The sequence below is a fragment of the Triticum aestivum genome, chromosome 7B (genome assembly GCF_018294505.1).
Source record: "Triticum aestivum cultivar Chinese Spring chromosome 7B, IWGSC CS RefSeq v2.1, whole genome shotgun sequence".
NCBI classification, from domain to species: Eukaryota; Viridiplantae; Streptophyta; class Magnoliopsida; order Poales; family Poaceae; genus Triticum; species Triticum aestivum.
In genome coordinates this window covers 374108316-374128989 of record NC_057813.1, presented here as the reverse complement: position 1 = coordinate 374128989, position 20674 = coordinate 374108316, and the positions used below count along the sequence as shown (strand labels likewise).

The window sequence follows — 20674 nt, the reverse complement described above, 5'->3', positions numbered from 1 at the left end:
GGCAACGGTTGCTGGGCTGTCTAGCACCATATTGGGTCGGGTAGAACCAGCCCAGGATGGGTATCGAGAGGAGATGCGGTATCGATTCCTAGCGATACGTGGCTGTCGAGAGAATGAATCATTTTCTTTCGCATGGCTGGACGAATCGTTATCTTTGGCGGTGGCATGTTGGCTGTAATATAGGTGAACTACGGATTCTGATTTTGGTGGAGCTGGGCTGACCTCGCTCCAGATTTTTGCACTAAGTTCGATGATAGCTTCCCGAAGCTAGCTTCCTTGGGTTATTTCGTTCGGCTCTGCTCCACTCCATGAGTTCGTGAAGCATGGAGCGGGAGGAGATCCCAACACACCCTAAGATATGTGGAATACCATTCTTTCATTTTTCAAAATATGTCGGCCTTCCCAAATTTTGTTGTGATATAGAGTCACTTATACCATTTAGACCATCTTTCCTCTCGCGAATTGTATTGCGACAACCTTATTGTAATGATTGAAGGATTTTGCCGACCTTTTGTCCTGAAGCATTTGGGTAGGCATCCCAAACCATTGGCGATACCCACTAGTTATTCACAATAGTTAAACAAACAACAAGTTATGATATGCAAATAATAAATGATTCACCAGGAGGAGAGCCAATATTAACACTTGGATGGTATTAAGTTTGTCCGAATTCCCCACTTCTTCAGTATGCTAGACAAGCCTTCATCTTCTAAAATAAATAGTATGGCGATATGGGATTTGCTTGTGAGATGCCTCACGAAGATTTGAATTCTTTGAGTTTTTATTGGTTAAACAAAACTTAAAATAAGAATGAGCACGCAACTCATATTATTCTCTATACTAAAAATAATGATCCCCACTATCTCAGTTCTCTCAACATGAACATATACCACCACATTAAACATGCCACCTCATCACCCCACTAACTATTTTTTTTGAACATGCATGAAGAATGCTATTTATATTCTCTCTTGACATGTAGGCATCTTAACTCACCACAGCTGCCACCTCATCATTCCACGCTAAGTCGCTAACTATATTTCTCTTAACACACATGAAAAATACTACTTATATTCTATATATACTCACAACCATATAATAATCAAGCACAATAAGCCACACACACACGGGGAGAGAGAGAGAGAGAGAGAGAGAGAGAGAGAGATTTTAATTTTCATTTAAATTTCATCAAAATATATTGCAACCAACCCACATAGGAACGCGCGAGGTATCATCTAGTTATCGGAGTAAACGAAGAACGATAAAAACAATTTTTTATGCATGCTCACCTTTGAATATTCTTACATAATTCAGTGGTAAGCCTTCATCATATCTACTCATGGGCATAAAAGTGCATATGTTCGATGTGGTACCTCCGTATGCACCACCGATTGGGTGTCCTGGCTGTGTATTGTTGTTAGGCGAGGCTTTTAACATTCATGAAGTATGTAACACAAACAACATCTCATTGATGCATGAACAATCCCCCCCGCCCTTCTTTCGTAGAGTTAGCCTCATACATTGTGTGAAAAGAAAGCAATCAAAGTAGGCCACTATGAAGATTATTTGTGCAGTTAATGTTGTTCCCAAGACTAATTACAATTAATGCAATTATTTGTGCAGTTAATGTTGTTCCCAAGACTAATTGAGTACAATTAATGCAACTGCGGTTATTTCTAAAGCCGTTTACAATTATCAATTAATGTTGTTTCCAGAACCATTTACTACAAATAATGCAATTAATGGTGTTTTTAATTTATCCATGATGTAATGGACACGTCATCGAAACGGCGCGGGACGTTAGATATAGGTGATTGAATCAAGAATGCTCCCCCTAAATTCAACTCGGTTGGATCCTTTCATCCTCTATTACCAATCATAATATTCCACATCAGATTGCATGTAAAAATTTAAGTAACTTTCATTTTGAACAGAGTTTATACATATACATACTTAAAAAAATATTTATACATATTTTTTGGAGAAACAAAAGATATTCCTAACTCAGAATGATCTATCGCCGACCTCGGCTCTATCAGGCCAACTCCACCGCGCGGCCCCAAATGGACGTCCGGATTGACCGGAATTTGTCCCTTTGGGGCGCCGATGGGTTCGCCCGTGTCCGGCTGTTTCCGTTGGGTTGTGCGTGCGCCCACCGCGCGGCCGCACCCCAAATCGTGTCCGGGATGGACGGGAATAAAAAACTATAAAAACTAGAATAAAATAACTAAAAAAGCAAATAAACGCATTTAAAAAAACATAAAACATATATAGGGGTCAGCCACAAAACGGCCCAGTTTCAACGGCCACTTAAAAGGCCCAGTTTCATAATTAACATAATAACAAAATAAAAAAACTCCTCCCCCGCGCTCCTGCCGCGCCCGTCGGTGCCGTGGTCGTCGCCGTCTTCACTGGCCGCCGGTGTCGTCGTCGTCGCTGACGAGGTCGACGTAGTCCAGCGGCGTCCAGAGGTGGGGCGACGGTGCGTGGTAGACGGTGGCGGGCTGGACGGCCGGAGGTGCCTGCACCACCTCCTTCCGCGGCGACGCCTCCCGCTCCGGTGACCGCGGCGGAGTGGGGCACCAGTTCACGCCCACGCCGGCGGCCATCTCCGGAGCAGTGCAGGACCAGCCCCACCCCTGGCCCAGCATCTGCTCGAACGCGGGCGGGTCTTCCTTCATCGGCTCCTCCGTGACGGCCGCCAGCTGCAGCTCCGGGAAGGCGACGTCCCCGGCGGCAGAGAGGGCCATGGCCTTCTCCGGGCCGTCCCATTGCCGCTCGTCGTGCGTGTTCATGGAGTCGTCCATGACACGCTGCAGGAGACGGGCCTCCTCTTCCGCTGTCATGCGAGGAGGGGGAGGTGGCGACGGAGACGGGGAAGGCGACGGCGTGGGCGTCAGGCCGCGCACCCGCGTATGACTGCGCGCCTCTGCACGTGGCCTCCGCGGCCCCGACACGGTGCCGGTGACGCGCGCCGCACGTCGTGCTCGTCCTGGAGCCATGTGTCCCACAACGGGGAGTCGGGGGCATACCCGTGGTCGTAGTACAGGTCATCGGGGAGGAGGCGGCGGCGGCGCGCGATCTCATCGCGCCGGGCACGGCCGGTCGCCGGCACCGGCGGGATGGGGACCTGATCCGCGGAGAGGTGCCATCCGTTGGGGAGGTGGGCGTCGCTCCACGGGACCGGCGTCCTCATCTCCCAGTACCTACGGCACGCGTCCGCGCAGATGTACTGTCGGTCGCGCTCGCTGGCGGGCCTAGGGGCAATGATGAAGGGGGCCGGCGCGGGGGCTCGACGGGAGGAGCGCGGCAGTGACGCGGGCTCCTCCTTTTTCACGGATCCGCGGCGGCGGCCGGAGGAGGAGCCGGCCTCGCGGTCGTGCTTCCCCTTGCGGTTCCAGAGACCCATGGCTGCGGCCGGCCGGCGAGCTCGAGGACGGGGAGTGGCTAGGGTTTGGGCGTGTCAGCTTTCAAGGGACAGAGAGGGGCCGCGTGGGGAAGTGAGGACGATGACCGGTCCACGGGTCCCATTTAAGAAGGACGACGACTGTTTGATGGCCGGATGACAGATGGGGCCATCCGCCTGTGCGCATTTATGTTGGCGGATGGGAGGTAGGTGGCCGCCTGCCACGCGACCCCGACGCGGACGTTCGAAGCGTCCGTTCGCTGTCCGCCGCGACCCAAAACCGGCGCAAGTTTGCGCTCGAAATGGGTCGGCCCGGACACAAAACGGACCAGATAGGTCCGGACCGTCGCGCGCTGGGTCGTCTCGTTTGTTCGTTTTGTCCCAAACGAACAGGACCGGACAAGATAGAGTCGCGCGGTGGAGTTGGCCTCATAACGACGGGACGTATAGCCCAGAATAGCAAAGCCACGACAATCAACGAGTCGAGGACCACTCACAGGCTCTCGACCATTCCGCATTGACGCGACGGGAAACCCACCCAAAACTCTCATCTACACCGTCTACTGCGCATCCACAGCAGGTTCACTGTGACTCCCTTTGTTTCCTCCCTCCCCGCCCCCTGTCCACCTACACCGCGTTTCCTACCCTGTCATGAATCCATACACCGGCTCCACAGGTCCACGCGCCCACCGGCTCACTATAGCCCGTCCGGCGCAGGATACGCCTATAAGTAAAGCCCCACCCCCACCCAGTTCTCCTCTTTCTCAGACGCACTCTCTCCCGATCCCCTTTCCCCTCCCCTCTCGCGGAGGAGGCGAGGGCCGGTCGGATCGATCCCATTCGAGCTCGATTTTAGCCGCCAAAAAGTTTAGCGTGCTCCAGACAGGGGCTGGCCGTACGGCCCAAGCTTCGGGCGGCGGAGCGCTCGCGGCGGGCGGCGGGATCTGAGACCCAAACCCTAGGTGGCGGCGGCGCCGCCGTGGGGGTGAAATGGACGCGAGGTTCCCGTACTCGCCGGCTGAGGTGGCCAAGGTGCAGCTCGTGCAGTTCGGCATCCTCAGCCCGGATGAAATCGTAATACCTCGCCTCCCCCACCCCCACCGCCGCCTCTGTTTCGTTTCTCTGCGTGGAGTGGGAACTCGTACTGGTTTGACTGGGCTTGGCTAGCTTCCAACTCTGGATGAACTGTCACCGGGTTGCTGGTTGTTAGCTTCAATCTGGTGTTGCTTGGGTAGCGAATTAGCCGAGCTTGATCTGGCAAATATATGTTGAAGCTGATCCATTGTAACTTACCAAAGGTTCCGACACTGAACAATATATGCATGAGTGTTGTTTGGTTGAGTCGGTGTTTTGCTAACTTGGGAAACTAGTTAAACTTTGAGCAAAATGCTTGGTTGTAAGTCTCTAGTTCGGTTTGAGCTACAAGTTGTACTCCATGTAATACTATTCAAGTGGGATATTTGGTCGAGTTGCCGAGTTGAACTTCGCACTTGTATTGCATCAAAGTTTTAACAGATCTCTCTCGCAATTTTTTTAACAGACCTAACAAAAGGCAAATGTTCTAATTACTTGTGTGGTATTTGTATTTACTATGAATTTGGCAGTTTGGTTGTGCTTAGCAGTTTGCACTGTTTGTTTGTTATCACACATGATTTTACCGTGCTTTCGATTGGCTCATGTTCAATACAAGTTTGAATAAGGCTACACGCATCTGCTTGATGGTCTTATACTATAGATTTGCAGAATATATCTAATAAGATGGATTGAGAGGGTTTAATAGTATGATTTGTTTGGTTCAAATGACCATCGACCATTGTAATGATAGTCTGAGGAGTGCCTCCTGAACTGGTCCATATGGAGTGCCCAAAGAAATGTGTAGGATTGAATTTGATAAATTTTGTGTTGCTTTGCTATTTTTGTAGAGACAAATGTCAGTGGTGGTGATAGAGCATGCAGAGACTATGGAGAGGGGGAAGGCAAAGCCTGGGGGTTTGAGTGACCCTCGTTTGGGCACCATTGACCGGAAGATCAAGTGTGATACATGTATGGCTGGGATGGCCGAGTGCCCGGGTCACTTTGGCCACCTTGAGCTTGCAAAGCCAATGTTCCACATCGGCTTCATCAAGACCGTACTCTCCATAATGCGCTGTGTGTGCTTCAACTGTTCCAAGATCCTGGCGGATGAGGTACATGACTCCTCTGTTCGTCTGGTTTCCTTTTAAGACTTGTGCATTTTACTAGGTTGTCGTTTGGTGCATATCTAAGGTAAACTGAAAGGAGTCCCTGATGTGCAAGACAAGCTAAACTGAAATCATGACAATCGTAATTTTCACTTATGTTTGTCCAATTTTGCATCTGTTCAACGTCATAGAATCTTTTTTGATCAGGTGCAATGAACCTGTACATGCAATTGATTTAGACTTCTTGCATGTTTGTTATGGATCTGGAATTCAACACTGGAAGCCAAGATTATCTTTGTGAAGTTTCAATAGAGCCTGCCATTGGTAGAACTGCATCAGACAAAAGAAAACTGCATTGATGATGTGTCCCCGTAGCAATGCCTATTTTATTAATTATTGTCTTTGGTAAAATAACCAGAACCATGGAACCTAATTACAAATAACTTTGGAGTTTTCTCATGAATTCTGAGAAAGGTTGTTCTTGCATGTTAGGTACTCCCTCTGTTCACTAATATAATATGTTTTGGATATTTCAATATGGACTACATACGGACTGAAATGAGTGAACAAACACACTGAAATGTGTCTATATACATCAGATTCACAAAAAAGTTAGAACATCTTATATTTGTGAACGGAGGGAGTACTAAACAGTATCATAGCGTGGACCATTTATTTTTGTGTGCCTTGATCTTGGCATGTTATTTATCAGTGATGTCTTGCAGGAGGATACCAAGTTCAAGCAGGCTCTGAAAATCAGGAACCCAAAAAATAGATTAAGAAGAATATATGATGCTTGCAAGAGCAAAAAGATTTGTGCTGGGGGTGATGAACTTGAGGTTCAAGATCAGCAGGATGCTGATGAGCCAGTGAAGAAAAGAGGCGGTTGTGGTGCTCAGCAGCCAAATATCACAGTTGATGGTATGAAGATGGTTGCAGAATTTAAAGCAACAAAGAAGAAAAGTGATGATCAAGATCAACTCCCTGAACCAGTGGAGCGAAAGCAAATTCTCTCTGCCGAGAGGGTATTTACATTATCCTTACTCAATTCAATAGGTTCTAAGAATTTTCAGTTAATCACATGGCTCACATCATGGTTTATTGGGGCAGGTCCTTAATGTTCTCAAGCGTATAAGTGATGAGGACTGTCTTTTGTTGGGCCTGAACCCTAAGTATGCTCGTCCTGATTGGATGATACTGCAAGTCCTTCCAATTCCTCCACCACCTGTCAGACCATCTGTTATGATGGATACTTCCTCCAGAAGTGAGGTTAGCCCAGTACTACTAAAATTATTATGAATGGATCCAATGGTTGGTTCACAGGTCTCACCCTTCCACTCACTGTTTATCTCGCTGTTTCTTCTGTTTCTACAGGATGATTTGACTCATCAATTAGCGATGATAATTCGACATAATGAGAATTTGAGGAGGCAAGAGAGAAATGGAGCCCCAGCTCACATTATAACTGAGTTTGCTCAGTTGTTGCAGTTTCACATTGCAACGTACTTCGACAATGATCTTCCTGGACAACCAAGGGTGAGTAGTCTATAAGTGCACTCCACATATTAATCACTAGTAGATAAGTTATTCTCATTATCTGTTGTGGAAATATCCAGGCCACTCAGCGTTCTGGAAGGCCTATTAAGTCAATATGCAGCAGGCTGAAAGCAAAAGAAGGCCGGATTAGAGGAAACTTAATGGGGAAGCGTGTTGATTTCTCAGCTCGTACTGTCATCACACCAGATCCGAATATCAACATTGATCAATTGGGGGTGCCATGGAGTATAGCTTTGAATCTGACATACCCAGAAACTGTCACTCCATATAACATTGAGAGGTAAATTAATTTTCTGTTATTAAGGCATCTTATGCAATCACTGTTCTTGCATTGATATGTGAGAAGTTATGTCTAAATCTGATCATACCAGGTTGAAAGAGCTAGTAGAATATGGGCCTCACCCACCCCCAGGTAAGACAGGTGCAAAGTACATCATCAGGGAAGATGGTCAGAGGCTGGATCTTCGCTATGTGAAGAAAAGTAGTGATCAGCATTTGGAGCTGGGTTACAAGGTTAGTGCTGACATCGTTGCAGCATCTACCGTTTTAGTGGTGACATAACAAAAATTGCCTTTTGGTTTGGCTCACCTGTTTTGTGCTTGACTTCTCAGGTGGAAAGACACCTCAATGATGGAGATTTTGTTCTTTTCAACCGGCAACCAAGTCTTCATAAAATGTCTATCATGGGGCATCGTATTAAAATTATGCCGTACTCAACTTTCCGCCTGAACCTGTCTGTCACATCACCATACAATGCAGATTTTGATGGGGATGAAATGAATATGCATGTTCCTCAGTCATTTGAGACAAGAGCCGAAGTTTTAGAGTTGATGATGGTGCCAAAATGTATTGTCTCGCCTCAAGCGAATAGACCTGTTATGGGTATTGTCCAGGACACACTTCTTGGGTGTCGAAAAATAACCAAAAGGGACACTCTTATTGAAAAGGTTAACGATACTCTCCTTAAACACCTAATATTATTGTTTGTAGTTTTTGTAGCTTAATGTTCTGAAATTTCTCCCAGGATGTATTTATGAACATCCTAATGTGGTGGGAAGATTTTGATGGGAAGGTTCCTGCACCTGCCATTTTGAGACCAAGGCCGATTTGGACTGGCAAACAAGTTTTCAACTTGATTATTCCGAAGCTAATCAATTTAATAAGATTTTCAGCCTGGCATGCTGAAACAGAAAGTGGATTTATTACTCCAGGAGATACTATGGTCAGGATAGAGAAGGGAGAGCTTCTGTCTGGTACACTTTGCAAAAAAACACTTGGAACGTCAACTGGAAGTCTTATTCATGTTATTTGGTAAGTTATAAACGTTGCATTGCAGTTTTTGGTACACATGTTCTGTGCTGAATAATTTTGGTTGGTTTAACTGTTTGCAGGGAAGAGGTAGGGCCAGATGCTGCACGGAAGTTCTTGGGTCATACACAGTGGCTGGTCAACTACTGGCTTCTGCAAAACGGTTTCAGTATTGGTATTGGAGATACAATTGCAGATGCTGCTACTATGGAGAAGATTAACGAGACAATTGGAACAGCTAAGAATGAGGTGAAGGAGCTTATTAAGCAAGCACAAGAGAAGAACTTGGAACCTGAGCCAGGACGCACCATGATGGAATCATTCGAAAACCGAGTAAATCAGGTACTGCTGAATGCTCTTGTTTGGTTCTTTCATCTGGGAAGGAGTAAGCCATCAGCTTTTTTTGGGAGAGTTTGATTCTTCCATTTGGGAGACTTTGATCCTTCCATTTGGGAAGGAGTAAGCCATCAGTTTTTTGGTAGACTTGTTTTGACATACCCGTTTTCTATGCTAGGTTCTTAACAAGGCTCGTGATGATGCTGGGAGTAGTGCTCAGAAGAGTTTGTCTGAGAGCAACAATTTGAAAGCTATGGTCACTGCAGGCTCAAAAGGCAGTTTCATTAATATTTCGCAAATGACTGCTTGTGTCGGACAGCAGAATGTTGAGGGCAAGCGGATTCCATTTGGTTTCGTTGATCGTACATTGCCCCACTTCACGAAAGATGACTACGGCCCTGAAAGTCGCGGGTTTGTTGAGAACTCTTACCTTCGAGGTCTGACACCACAAGAATTTTTCTTCCATGCTATGGGTGGTAGAGAAGGTTTGATTGATACTGCTGTGAAAACCTCTGAGACGGGATATATTCAGCGGAGGCTCGTGAAGGCTATGGAGGACATTATGGTGAAATATGATGGTACTGTGCGAAATTCGCTGGGTGATGTTATTCAATTCTTGTATGGAGAAGATGGCATGGATGCTGTTTGGATTGAATCACAGAAATTGGACTCCCTGAAGATGAAAAAGGCCGAGTTTGATAATGTATTTCGTTATGAACTTGATGATGAGAACTGGAGGCCTACTTACATGTTGCCTGACCATGTTGATGATTTGAAGACCATTCGTGAATTCAGAAATGTGTTCGAGGCAGAGGTTCAGAAATTAGAAGCTGACAGATTACAGCTTGGGACTGAAATTACTACAACTGGCGACAATACATGGCCTATGCCTGTCAACCTCAAGCGGCTTATCTGGAATGCTCAGAAGACTTTCAAGATTGATTTAAGAAGACCTTCTGACATGCACCCAATGGAAATTGTGGAAGCAATAGATAAGCTGCAAGAAAGACTTAAGGTTGTCCCTGGTGACGATGCCATGAGCATCGAGGCTCAGAAGAACGCTACTTTGTTCTTCAATATCCTGCTTCGTAGCACATTTGCTAGCAAGAGGGTCTTGAAAGAATACAGGCTTACAAAGGAATCCTTCGAATGGGTCATTGGTGAGATTGAATCGAGATTCCTCCAGTCTTTAGTAGCTCCTGGTGAAATGATTGGATGTGTGGCTGCACAGTCCATTGGAGAACCGGCAACTCAGATGACACTGAATACTTTCCATTATGCTGGTGTTAGTGCTAAGAATGTTACCCTTGGAGTTCCCAGGTTAAGAGAGATCATTAACGTCGCCAAGAAGATAAAGACTCCATCTCTGTCTGTTTTCCTAAAGCCTGAGGTGAGCAAGAAAAAAGAATTGGCTAAGAATGTGCAGTGTGCCTTGGAGTACACTACACTGCGTAGTGTGACCCATGCCACTGAGATATGGTATGATCCTGATCCTCTAGGAACCATCATTGAAGAGGATGTGGAATTTGTCAGGTCATATTATGAAATGCCTGATGAGGATATTGACCCAGATAAGATCTCTCCTTGGCTGCTGCGTATTGAGCTGAACCGTGAGATGATGGTTGATAAGAAATTGAGCATGGCTGATATTGCAGAGAAGATCAATCATGAATTTGACGATGACTTGTCATGCATATTCAATGATGATAATGCAGATAAGCTCATCCTTCGTGTCCGCATTACAAACGACGAAGCTCCAAAAGGAGAAATACAGGATGAATCTGCTGAGGATGATGTCTTCCTCAAGAAGATTGAGGGTAATATGTTGACTGAGATGGCCCTTCGAGGCATTCCAGATATTAACAAGGTCTTCATCAAATACGGGAAGGTCAATAAATTTGATGAAAGTGAGGGTTTCAAACCAGATAACGAGTGGATGCTTGATACAGAAGGTGTAAACCTCTTGGCCGTGATGTGTCATGAGGATGTTGATTCTACAAGGACAACAAGTAACCATTTGATTGAAGTGATTGAGGTTCTTGGGATTGAGGCTGTCCGCAGGTCTCTCTTGGATGAGCTGAGGGTGGTTATATCTTTTGATGGGTCTTATGTGAACTACAGGCATCTGGCCATTCTCTGTGATACGATGACATACAGAGGTCACCTGATGGCTATTACTAGGCATGGTATAAATCGTAATGACACAGGGCCCCTCATGAGATGTTCTTTTGAAGAAACAGTGGATATCTTGCTTGATGCTGCTGTATATGCGGAATCTGATTACCTAAGAGGTGTGACTGAGAACATTATGCTTGGCCAGCTTGCTCCTATTGGTACAGGAGGCTGTGGATTGTATCTGAATGACCAGATGCTGCAGCAGGCGATTGAGCTTCAACTCCCAAGCTATGTTGAAGGTCTGGACTATGGCATGACACCAGCGCGTTCACCCATGTCCGCGACACCGTACCGTGATGGAGGAATGATGTCACCAATGCTGAGTCCAAATTTCAGGGCTTCCCCAATTACAGATGCTCAGTTCTCACCATATGTTGGGGGCATGGCATTCTCACCCGTCCCGTCAAACTACAGCCCATCCTCTGGAGGTGGTTACAGTCCATCTTCTCCGGTGTTCAGCCCAGGGCCAGGACATGGTTACAGTCCCACTTCTCCATCATACAGCCCTGCATCGCCCAGCTACAGCCCCACCTCTCCATCATATACGCCTGGCTCTCCTTCCTACAGCCCGACCAGTCCATCATACTCTCCGACCAGTCCATCATACTCGCCAACATCCCCGAGCTACAGCCCCACATCTCCTAGCTACAGCCCCACATCTCCGAGCTACAGCCCAACATCACCAAGCTATAGCCCCACATCGCCGAGCTATAGTCCAACATCACCGGTTTATAGTCCGACCTCGCCAGCATACAGCCCAACATCTCCTGCATACAGCCCGACGTCGCCATCTTACAGCCCAACGTCGCCATCATACAGCCCTACTTCTCCCTCGTACAGCCCGACATCACCCTCATACAGCCCCACGTCACCCTCATACAGCCCGACATCCCCCTCATACAGCCCTACCTCGCCCTCATACAGCCCTACATCGCCTGCATACAGCCCTACATCGCCTGGTTACAGCCCGACGTCACCGAGCTACAGCCCTACTTCACCGAACTACAGCCCCACTTCACCGAGCTACAATCCTTCTTCGGCCAAGTACAGTCCTTCACATGCTTATTCTCCAAGCAGTCCAAGGATGATGAGCCCGTACAGTCAGACTTCTCCGAACTACAGGTATTCTGTTGATAGCTTTGGCCGTTCTTTTGGTGTTGTGTTCCATTTCCATGTATGTCTATGCTTTATTTTGATTACATTACATCTCTGTTTCGTTTCTCCAGCCCGACCTCACCGACCTACTCGCCCACCTCACCATCATATGCACAACCAAGCCCGTCATACAGCCCTACAAGGTGAGCCCATTTCTGTTGATAATCACCATTGTTTCTAACTTAAAACGTTGTTGCTGTGGCAATACATGGGTTTTCTAACACGTTGCGCGAGTGTTGCAGCCCGCACACTACCTCTGGAGGACCTAGCCCAGATTACAGCCCGACATCTCCAAACTACAGGTAAATGCTTGAGGTCTTATCTCATCTGCCCGCGATGAAAGTGCGCAATTAGCTCTTCTGACAATTGTGGTTTTGAGCGTGCAGCCCCAGCGCAAGCTACTCCCCGACTGCACCGGGCTACTCCCCGTCATCCACCGGCCCGCAGACAACTGACAAGGACGATGAGACTGTTGACTAGAAAATGGCTGCTGTTGGCTTGATGCAGAACAATGCCCCACTACCAATTCTTGTTTCCTCGTGTGTCCAGAACAGGCCTTGTTGTAAGCTGCGATGCTAATGGCAGCACTAGAATTTGCGGCCGTAGCTGGGCTGATATTTAATTGTGTGTTATCTATCGGATTGTTATGCTAATGTTAACATTGGAGCTTTTGCCTTCTCATCTGTGGAGTGCTTTGCATGCGCAACTTCAGTTTGGTAGACGTATATGGTCTGCATGGATTTTCTTCTTCGAGACGGGAGGGGCATGCGAATGTATGGACGCGGTAGCGTTGTACAAAACGAACACGGCAGCGCCACGTAAACGAGATGGAATTTATGCGGTAGATTAGTCGGCAGCTCCACACAGATGAGATGGAATATATGGCTGTAGTTCAGTTGGCAGCGCTACATAAGCAAGAAGAATGTATGGCTGCCAAGCGTTGACTAACATATGTGGTGATCATCTGAAAAAAAAAACATATGTGGTGATCTTCTTGTTGGGTACGTGGCCCGACGGTGGTGCAACCGACGGTACATGCTTTGTAGGTTCTGTGTTGCTCCCGCTTGCATTATTTTGAGCACTATAAGCAATGATCATCTGTAGCACTTCTTTTTCTGCGTCGTCCCTTTTTATAACTTTCTCCGACTTATGTCTCCTTTTTATTAGCTAGAAATAGAGATACAACCAGTGTTCATGGGAAATTCTGCAGCCAAATAGAGATACAACTCAGAGGTGGCTTCATTGATATTCTGGACACGCAACGAGTAGCGCGACGTGTTGGGGGGGTGGGGGGGGGGGGGGGGGGTTGGAAGATTGAGGGACTTTAAGTATGATCTACACCGACTTGTCCTCTTCTGCTGCAACTCAGAGTCAATAACGACCTGATCCAAACATTATTGCATCTTCACAGTGTTCTTGGTTGATCATAGGACATTTTTTTATTTTCTACTACATTTCCCATCACCAGGGCGCGCCCCTGCCTTGTATCCACTAGTAAACGTTCATATCATAATGTTACAACCCTAGAATTGAGTGCAATTAGTTGCATGAAAGCATCCATGCATCAAGTTTGAATTCAAAGGAATTTTTTAATTGGGATGTCCAAACCCTAGCACCAATATTCTCAATGAACCCAAAATGCCCTTCAGAAAAGTCCATCATTTTTTGAAATGGGTGAAAGCCTCTGCAAAAAATGGTGCACATTTTTCTAGGTCATCTTTGGAGTTTTTAATTAAATCATAATGTATTTTGAATTAGAGCATTTAATCGCTATAAATATTTTAACTGCTCCAATAATTCTGAAAATCTTGAGGGGCTCTGGAATAGTCCATATAGTCCACACAAAAATTTACAGAAGCTAATAAAATGATTTGGTATTTCAACAAACTTCAAAATATAGAAAAACAGAAAAACAGAATTAACAGAAAGACATAAATCTACCTGGGCCTTCTTACCTGGCGCTCCTGTAGCCCAAGTGGTCGACCCAGCCCACCTCGTCGGCTGCCAGTCGTCTTCCACCTCCTGCTAGTGGGCAGGAGGGCGCGTGGCCCCCGCACGCCAGCACGCGTGCGGCCACCTCCTGCTTGCCGTTGTTGCTGGAGGGCGCCAAGAGTGCCACGACACCCCTGCACCTTTTGCCTCTCTCTGATTCCTCCCTCACCCCCAGCGCTCGCGTCCGTAGCCACCCGAGCGCGCCCGTCGCCGCCGTCCGCTGCCATCGCGGCAACCAGCCTCCCTCGCCCATCCAGAGTGTCCGAGAGAACCGTCGTGGCTCCGTCTTCCTCCTCGACGACCCATGCAACCGGGGACGCACCGCAGCGTCTGCATCACCCTCTTCTTCAACCTCGAATGACCGAGATCGCCGGCGCCCGTTCGCCACCTTCGACGTCTCCCCCGAGCCGCTGGGCCCTTCATTCGACCCCTTGTGAGCCCGCCCATCGTTCACCCATACCCCGCCCTCTTTTTCTCGCTCTGGCCGCCGATTTCTTCAAGGCTGAAACCCACCGCCGCACGAGCTCGATGCCTGCGTCACTCCGGTGACCATTTGGTTATGCGCCAGCGTCGAACGAGCTCGTGGCCGCTGAGGGAGTCCCGGATTAAGGGGTCCTCGGATAGCCGAACTATATACGTGGGCTGGACTGTTGGGCTATGAAGATATAAGACATAAGACTTCTTCTCGTGTTCGGATGGGACCCTCCTTTGCGTGGAAGGCAAGCTTGGCGATTCGGATATGTTGATTCCTTTTCTCTGCAACCGACTTTGTGTAACCTTAGCCCCCTCCGGTGTCTATACAAACCGGAGGGTTTAGTCCGTAGAGATAGAAGACAATCATAATCTCATAGGCCAGGCTTCTAGGGTTTAGCCATTACGATCTCGTGGTAGATCAACTCTTGTAATACTCATATTCATCAAGATCAATCAAGTAGGAAGTAGGGTATTACCTCCATAGAGAGGGCCCGAACCTGGGTAAACATTGTGTCCCCCTCCTCCTTTTACCATTAGCTTTAGACGCACATCTCGGGACCCCCTACCCAAGATCCGCCTATTTTGACACTGACATTGGTGCTTTCATTGAGAGTTCCGCTGCGTCGTCGCCAGAAGGCTTGATGCCTCCATCAATCATCTACAACAATGCAGTACAGGGGGAGATCTTCCTTCCCAGACAGATCTTCGTATTCGGTGGCTTCGCACTGCGGGCCAACTTGCTTGGCCGCCTAGAGCAGATCGATAACTAGGCCATCAGGTCAGATTTGGAAACCTGAATTTTGTGGCCGATATCCGGGGAGACTTGATCTTCGACGGATTCGAGCCCATGACGGTCGTCCCCTGCCACCACGATGAACATGAACTAAATCTGTCATCTGACCGCGCTCAGGAGATAGCGCCTGTAACCGCTCTGGCCCTAGATCCGGAGCGGATTGCGCCGTTCCAAGACGGGAAGCTTAACCCCACCATGGAAGCCGCAGACTCGGCGACACTCGAGCCGCACACAGATCCAACATCGAGCTGGGCATGTGCCAATGGAACCTTGGACTCGTCTCCGGCCATAGGTTCCGGACCGCGTGCATCCGCGTCCATCAAACCCGATTGGGCGCCGATCTTGGAGTTCAGCTCCGCGGACATCTTGCAGCACTCACCTCACCACTGTTGGGGAACACGGTAATTTCAAAAAGGCCCCCCACCCAATTCGGATTGTGCCTGGGGGGCGCGCCCTCCACCTGGCCGCCTCCTCTTCTCTCCCACTAAGGCCCAATAAGGCCCATACACTCCCCGGGGGGTTTCGGTAACCTCCTAGTACTCCGGAAAAATGCCCGAACCTCTCGGAACCTTTCCGGTGTCCAAACATAGCCTTACAATATATCGATCTTTATGTCTCGACCATTTCGAGACTCCTCGTCATGTCCGTGATCACATCCAGGACTCCAATCTACCTTCGGTACATCAAAACACATAAACTCATAATACCAATCGTCATCGAACGTTAAGCGTGCGGACCCTACGGGTTCGAGAACTATGTAGACATGACTGAGACACGTCTCAGGTCAATAACCAATAGCGGAACCTGGATGCTCATATTGGTTCCTACATATTCTACGAAGATCTTTATCGGTCAAACCGCATAACAACCTATGTTGTTCCCTTTGTCATCGGTATGTTACTTGCCCGAGATTCGATCATGGGTATCTCAATACCTAGTTCAATCTCGTTACCGGCAAGTCTCTTTACTCGTTCCGTAATACTTCATCCCGTAACTAACTCATTAGTCACAATGCTTGCAAGGCTTATAGTGATGAGTATTACCGAGAGGGCCCAGAGATACCTCTCCGAAACACGGAGTGACAAATCTAATCTTGATCTATGCCAACCCAACAAACACCTTCGGAGACACCTGTAGAGCACCTTTATAATCACCCATTTATGTTGTGATGTTTGGTAGCACACAAAGTGTTCCTCCGGTATTCGGGAGTTGCATAATCTCATAGTCTGATGAACTTGTATAAGTCATGAAGAAAGCAGTAGCAATGAAACTAACACGATCATAATGCTAAGCTAACGGATGGGTCATGTCCATCACATCATTCTCCTAATGATGTGATCCCGTTCATCAAATGACAACACATGTCTAGGAAACATAACCATCTTTGATTAACGAGCTAGTCAAGTAGAGGCATACTAGGGACTATAAGTTTTGTCTATGTATTCACACATGTACTAAGTTTCCGGTTAATACAATTCTAGCATGAATAATAAAAAATTATCATGAATTAAGGAAATAAATAATAACTTTATTATTGCCTCTAGGGCATATTTCCTTCACCTACCTCGAGGTGCACTTCTTCTCGTCGACGATGCTATAGCCGGAGGTGGCCTCACCAATGTCTAGGACGGCTGAGATTGCGTCCGGGAATGCCGTTGAACCGCAAAGCTAGTGCTGCCTAGCCAATTGTCAACCTCAGAGAATTCGACAACAACGCCGCCGACCACATCAGGGGGATGCCTCCAAACGATTTGGCGTGAGAGTTTGGATCCACCGCCGCCATGAACGCCGCTGGCTAGGGCTAGGGAGAGAGCTCGGGGGAGAGTGAGATGGGGAAGGGGGGAGGGTGCTGGTCAGCACAGTTTGACCTGGTCCGACCAGGTGCGACCGACAGGCAGCACTAACGAGCGGCAGGTGAGCGCCGTTAGCCGTTAGTGCGGCTAACCACCTGACCTGTGGACCACCCCTTTCAGAAATGCTCTTAAAATCGTTAAGTCGGTCATCAACTCCACATGATAGTTTTTAGTCACAAAATTATATTTTTTTTGGTAGTTTTCGGTCACTTTTAAAAATGTGGTAATCCTGTGGGACGGATGCATGAAATGTGGTAGTTTTTTGTCAAACACCCGCTTTCGGGAAACATATCCGTGGGGTTCAGTTTGAGGGCGAGTAATCCTGTTTTGTTTTCATGGTTTAGGCATGTTTGTGCCAAAAATATGCGCCCCTCCTATGTACATTTTGCCTTTATTTCTTCTTAATGGATAGGCGTGTAGTTGCTCAAAGAAAAGGAAGGCCGTCAAACTCTTTCTTTAATAGAAAAGCAACATAATTTTTCTGACATGTCGCCATACAAGAAGAGTTGAATAAATCCGCCATGTTTACAAAGCCATGGCAAAGTCTGCTAACATTCTCTTGTGAACACAAAGGCGGTGCAAAGTCTGCAGACGTTCTCTCGTGAACAAAGTGAAGCACTCATATACGCAGCAAAGCGGCACTACTCTCCTGTGCACCATCCTAGAGGTGAGAGCGAGGAAAGAGATTTTGCGATGTCCAGTAGAGGACATGTGCATATGCTTCTCACATGTCGGGAAAGTGAAATGCAGCTTCTACACGATATGGAACATTTGAAAGGAGCACAAGAGGCATATCTTCACCGGCAGGCGACTCACGTATGTCGAGACAGCCTCCCATGCTTTCAAGGACATCAGGTCGGGGGCTAGGGCTTTCAGGAAACTTATGCGTGGGTGCAGTTTGAGGGTGAGTAATCCTCTTTTATTTACATGGTTTCCGCATGTTGTGTCAAAAAAATACGTCCTTCTGTACATTTCGCCTCTATTTATTTTTAATGAATAGGCAGCGCTGCCGCCAGAGACTGTCAAACTCTTTCTTTAGTAAGAAAAGGAAACACGATTTGTCTGACACGTCGCTGTACAAGAAGAGTTGATTCAACTTGAATAAACCAACCATGTTTACAAAGCCGTGGCAAAGTCTGCAAATGTTCTGTTCTGAACACAAAGGATGTGCAAAGTCTATAAACGTTCTCTTGTGAACAAAGTGAAGCACTTGTATACGCAGCAAAGCGGCACTACTCCTATACACCATCTTAGAGGTTTTTTTTTTTTAGAAAAGGAGGATGATCCCCGGCCTCTGTATCTGGGAGATGCATACGACCACTTTATTGATTATTCTCGAGGACCTTACAAAATATTACAACAAAATGCCTGAATCCACCATTTTGGCAACATATGCCGCTACTCCTATCCATACGATGAATGCGTGCTAGCTAGGCCACTACCCAGACCACTCACTTAAGCCTAACATCAAAAACCGGAAGCCCCAGCCGAGCCACACACCGGGTTTGGGGCACAATCCGGTCAGACTCACTCGTGTGTCGTCGCCGCCATCTTTCATAGGTCCGTCTTCAGATCATATTGAGGCATCTACCTTGTCTGGCCACTCAGCCATCGACGTCACCATGACGCCAGACAGCTACCTCCTCTTGCACGAGTCCATCCCGCGCATCGGACGCCGAGCCTCCACAGCGCCATGCCGCCGATAACCGCCGCCATCAATGTGTGAGATGAAGCACCGCTCCACCATCCCCCCAACCATCACTTGCTCCAAAACGATGCCCCCAGGAGGGAAAGCGATAAAATACCATCATCATCCGATCCGGAAGACCCAGATCTAGGGTTTCCCCCGGAGCATCCCGAGCCTGATGACGCAGACTGCAACGGCGATGCCTCGACAAGGGAACGACATCTAAGACGCCGCCATCGTCCGCCAAGACCGTAGTCGGCGCGATTTTCATCGGCAGTTGCTCCACCAGACGTGCGCCGCCGACGTCGCTGGTCCCTTCAACCGGAGTAAACTCCAAAACGATGCCCCAAAGAGGGACTACGATGCAAAAGCGCTGCCATCGCTCGATCCCAAGGAGATCTAGGGTTTTCCCCGGAGTTGCCCGCGCTGTAAGGACCAGACAAGGGTAGAATCCCGGCGGATCTGCCCAGCTGCCGACGTACCGCACCCGCCACCGTGTCGACGACAATCCAGCGATCAAGGCCCACGCTTGGGCATAGATCCGGCCGCACCGTCGCGAACCGATCCGGTCACGCCGCCGCCATCCCTGGCGACCGCGACGCACCAGATCGCGAGGCCATTTGCCGCGGGGGAGCGAAGTCGCCGAGGCGCCGCCACCATCCGCCGTGGCGTCCGGCCCGCCGCCACGCTCCGGCCCGGGGGCGCCGGCCCACGCCAGCCCCACCCGTGCGAGAGGGCTCGAGTCCCCGTCGCCGCCGGCAACGGCAGGCTTCGCCTGGCCGCACCCTTGGGCGGCGGCGAGGGAGGAAGAGGAGGAGTGGGGGAGGACCGGCTGACGGGATCTGGGGGCCTCCCGGCCGCCCACGCGGGGGGCGACTCGGGAGGGGAGGAGACGAGAGGAAATGAAGCCCACTATCTTAGAGGTGAGAGAGAGGAAAGAGACTTTGCGATTTGTATTTGTCCAGTAGAGGACATGTGCATATGCTTCTCACATGCCGGAAAGTGAAATGCAGCTTTAGCACCACCACTCACCAGATTTCCCAACCGATTTCCCTGGACAGGAGGCAGTGTGCGTGCACAACCGCCAATCAGCAGCTGACCACAAGCTCGGTCCAACCTCAAGGTCTCCACGGCACTCACACATGTCAGCACCCTGCTGGACCAACTCCACGTGGCGCCGTGCTGGACACGTCACCCCTGCTGGCCAGTGTGGTATTGACACATTGGCGGGGCGATGACTTGTTAACCGCCCTAAAGATGAGGTCGAAAAGGGTTTAATCATCATTGTCATGGGGGATTAGTGGATGAGGCCTCATGCTGTCTGGGATCTTTGGAAGGCTAGCTGGATCAGTGGTGTGGTGCTCTGCATGGATTGATATGTGGCTTGCCCCTGTTGTGATATGTCTGCCTTGATGAGCACCTCCCATTGGCTGCTTGCTAATCTGGAGCAACATTTCTTTCTTACTCCACTACATGATCCTAAATCATAGGCCATCTCTGGAGAAAATGACAATTTTGTTGTTGTTGTAGATGCCAATGTTTTTATGCTGGATTGACAACTTGGCAGGATGTTTCTGAATTGATGTGCTCACTTGTCTTGTGCTAGCGATACTGTTTAGAATGATCACAGTTTAAAATAATTCCCTCACATGGAATCCATGTATTCTGTTTGGGGCATATGCCATGAAAGCTTGCTGGACATGCTTTTACACTACCCCACGCTCTAGGCTCAACTCAACCACCATATAACATGGACTT

General features: G+C 48.3%; 1 protein-coding gene across 1 annotated transcript; it reads left to right on the top strand.

Annotated features, from left to right (window-relative positions):
* Positions 1–4169: 4169 nt before the first annotated feature.
* On the top strand, positions 4170–12798 carry LOC123155625 (DNA-directed RNA polymerase II subunit RPB1). Its single transcript, XM_044573770.1, has 14 exons — positions 4170–4480; positions 5329–5592; positions 6312–6611; positions 6697–6855; positions 6961–7122; positions 7203–7423; positions 7515–7656; positions 7755–8090; positions 8168–8454; positions 8535–8793; positions 8966–12084; positions 12189–12260; positions 12360–12419; positions 12504–12798. Exons 1-14 carry the CDS (start codon positions 4397–4399, stop codon positions 12595–12597), a joined length of 5559 nt encoding a protein of 1852 aa, XP_044429705.1. The 5' UTR covers positions 4170–4396; the 3' UTR covers positions 12598–12798.
* The last annotated feature ends 7876 nt before the right edge of the window (positions 12799–20674 follow it).

What these genes read in the sequence shown, in the direction of transcription:
- LOC123155625 (XM_044573770.1), top strand. Translation starts at nt 4,397, where the DNA reads ATGGACGCGAGGTTCCCGTACTCGCCGGCTGAGGTGGCCAAGGTGCAG. An exon ending in AAATTCTCTCTGCCGAGAGG is followed by an intron (nt 6,612 to 6,696) that starts GTATTTACATTA and finishes TTATTGGGGCAG; the next exon opens with GTCCTTAATGTTCTCAAGCG. An exon ending in CCGTCATACAGCCCTACAAG is followed by an intron (nt 12,261 to 12,359) that starts GTGAGCCCATTT and finishes CGAGTGTTGCAG; the next exon opens with CCCGCACACTACCTCTGGAG.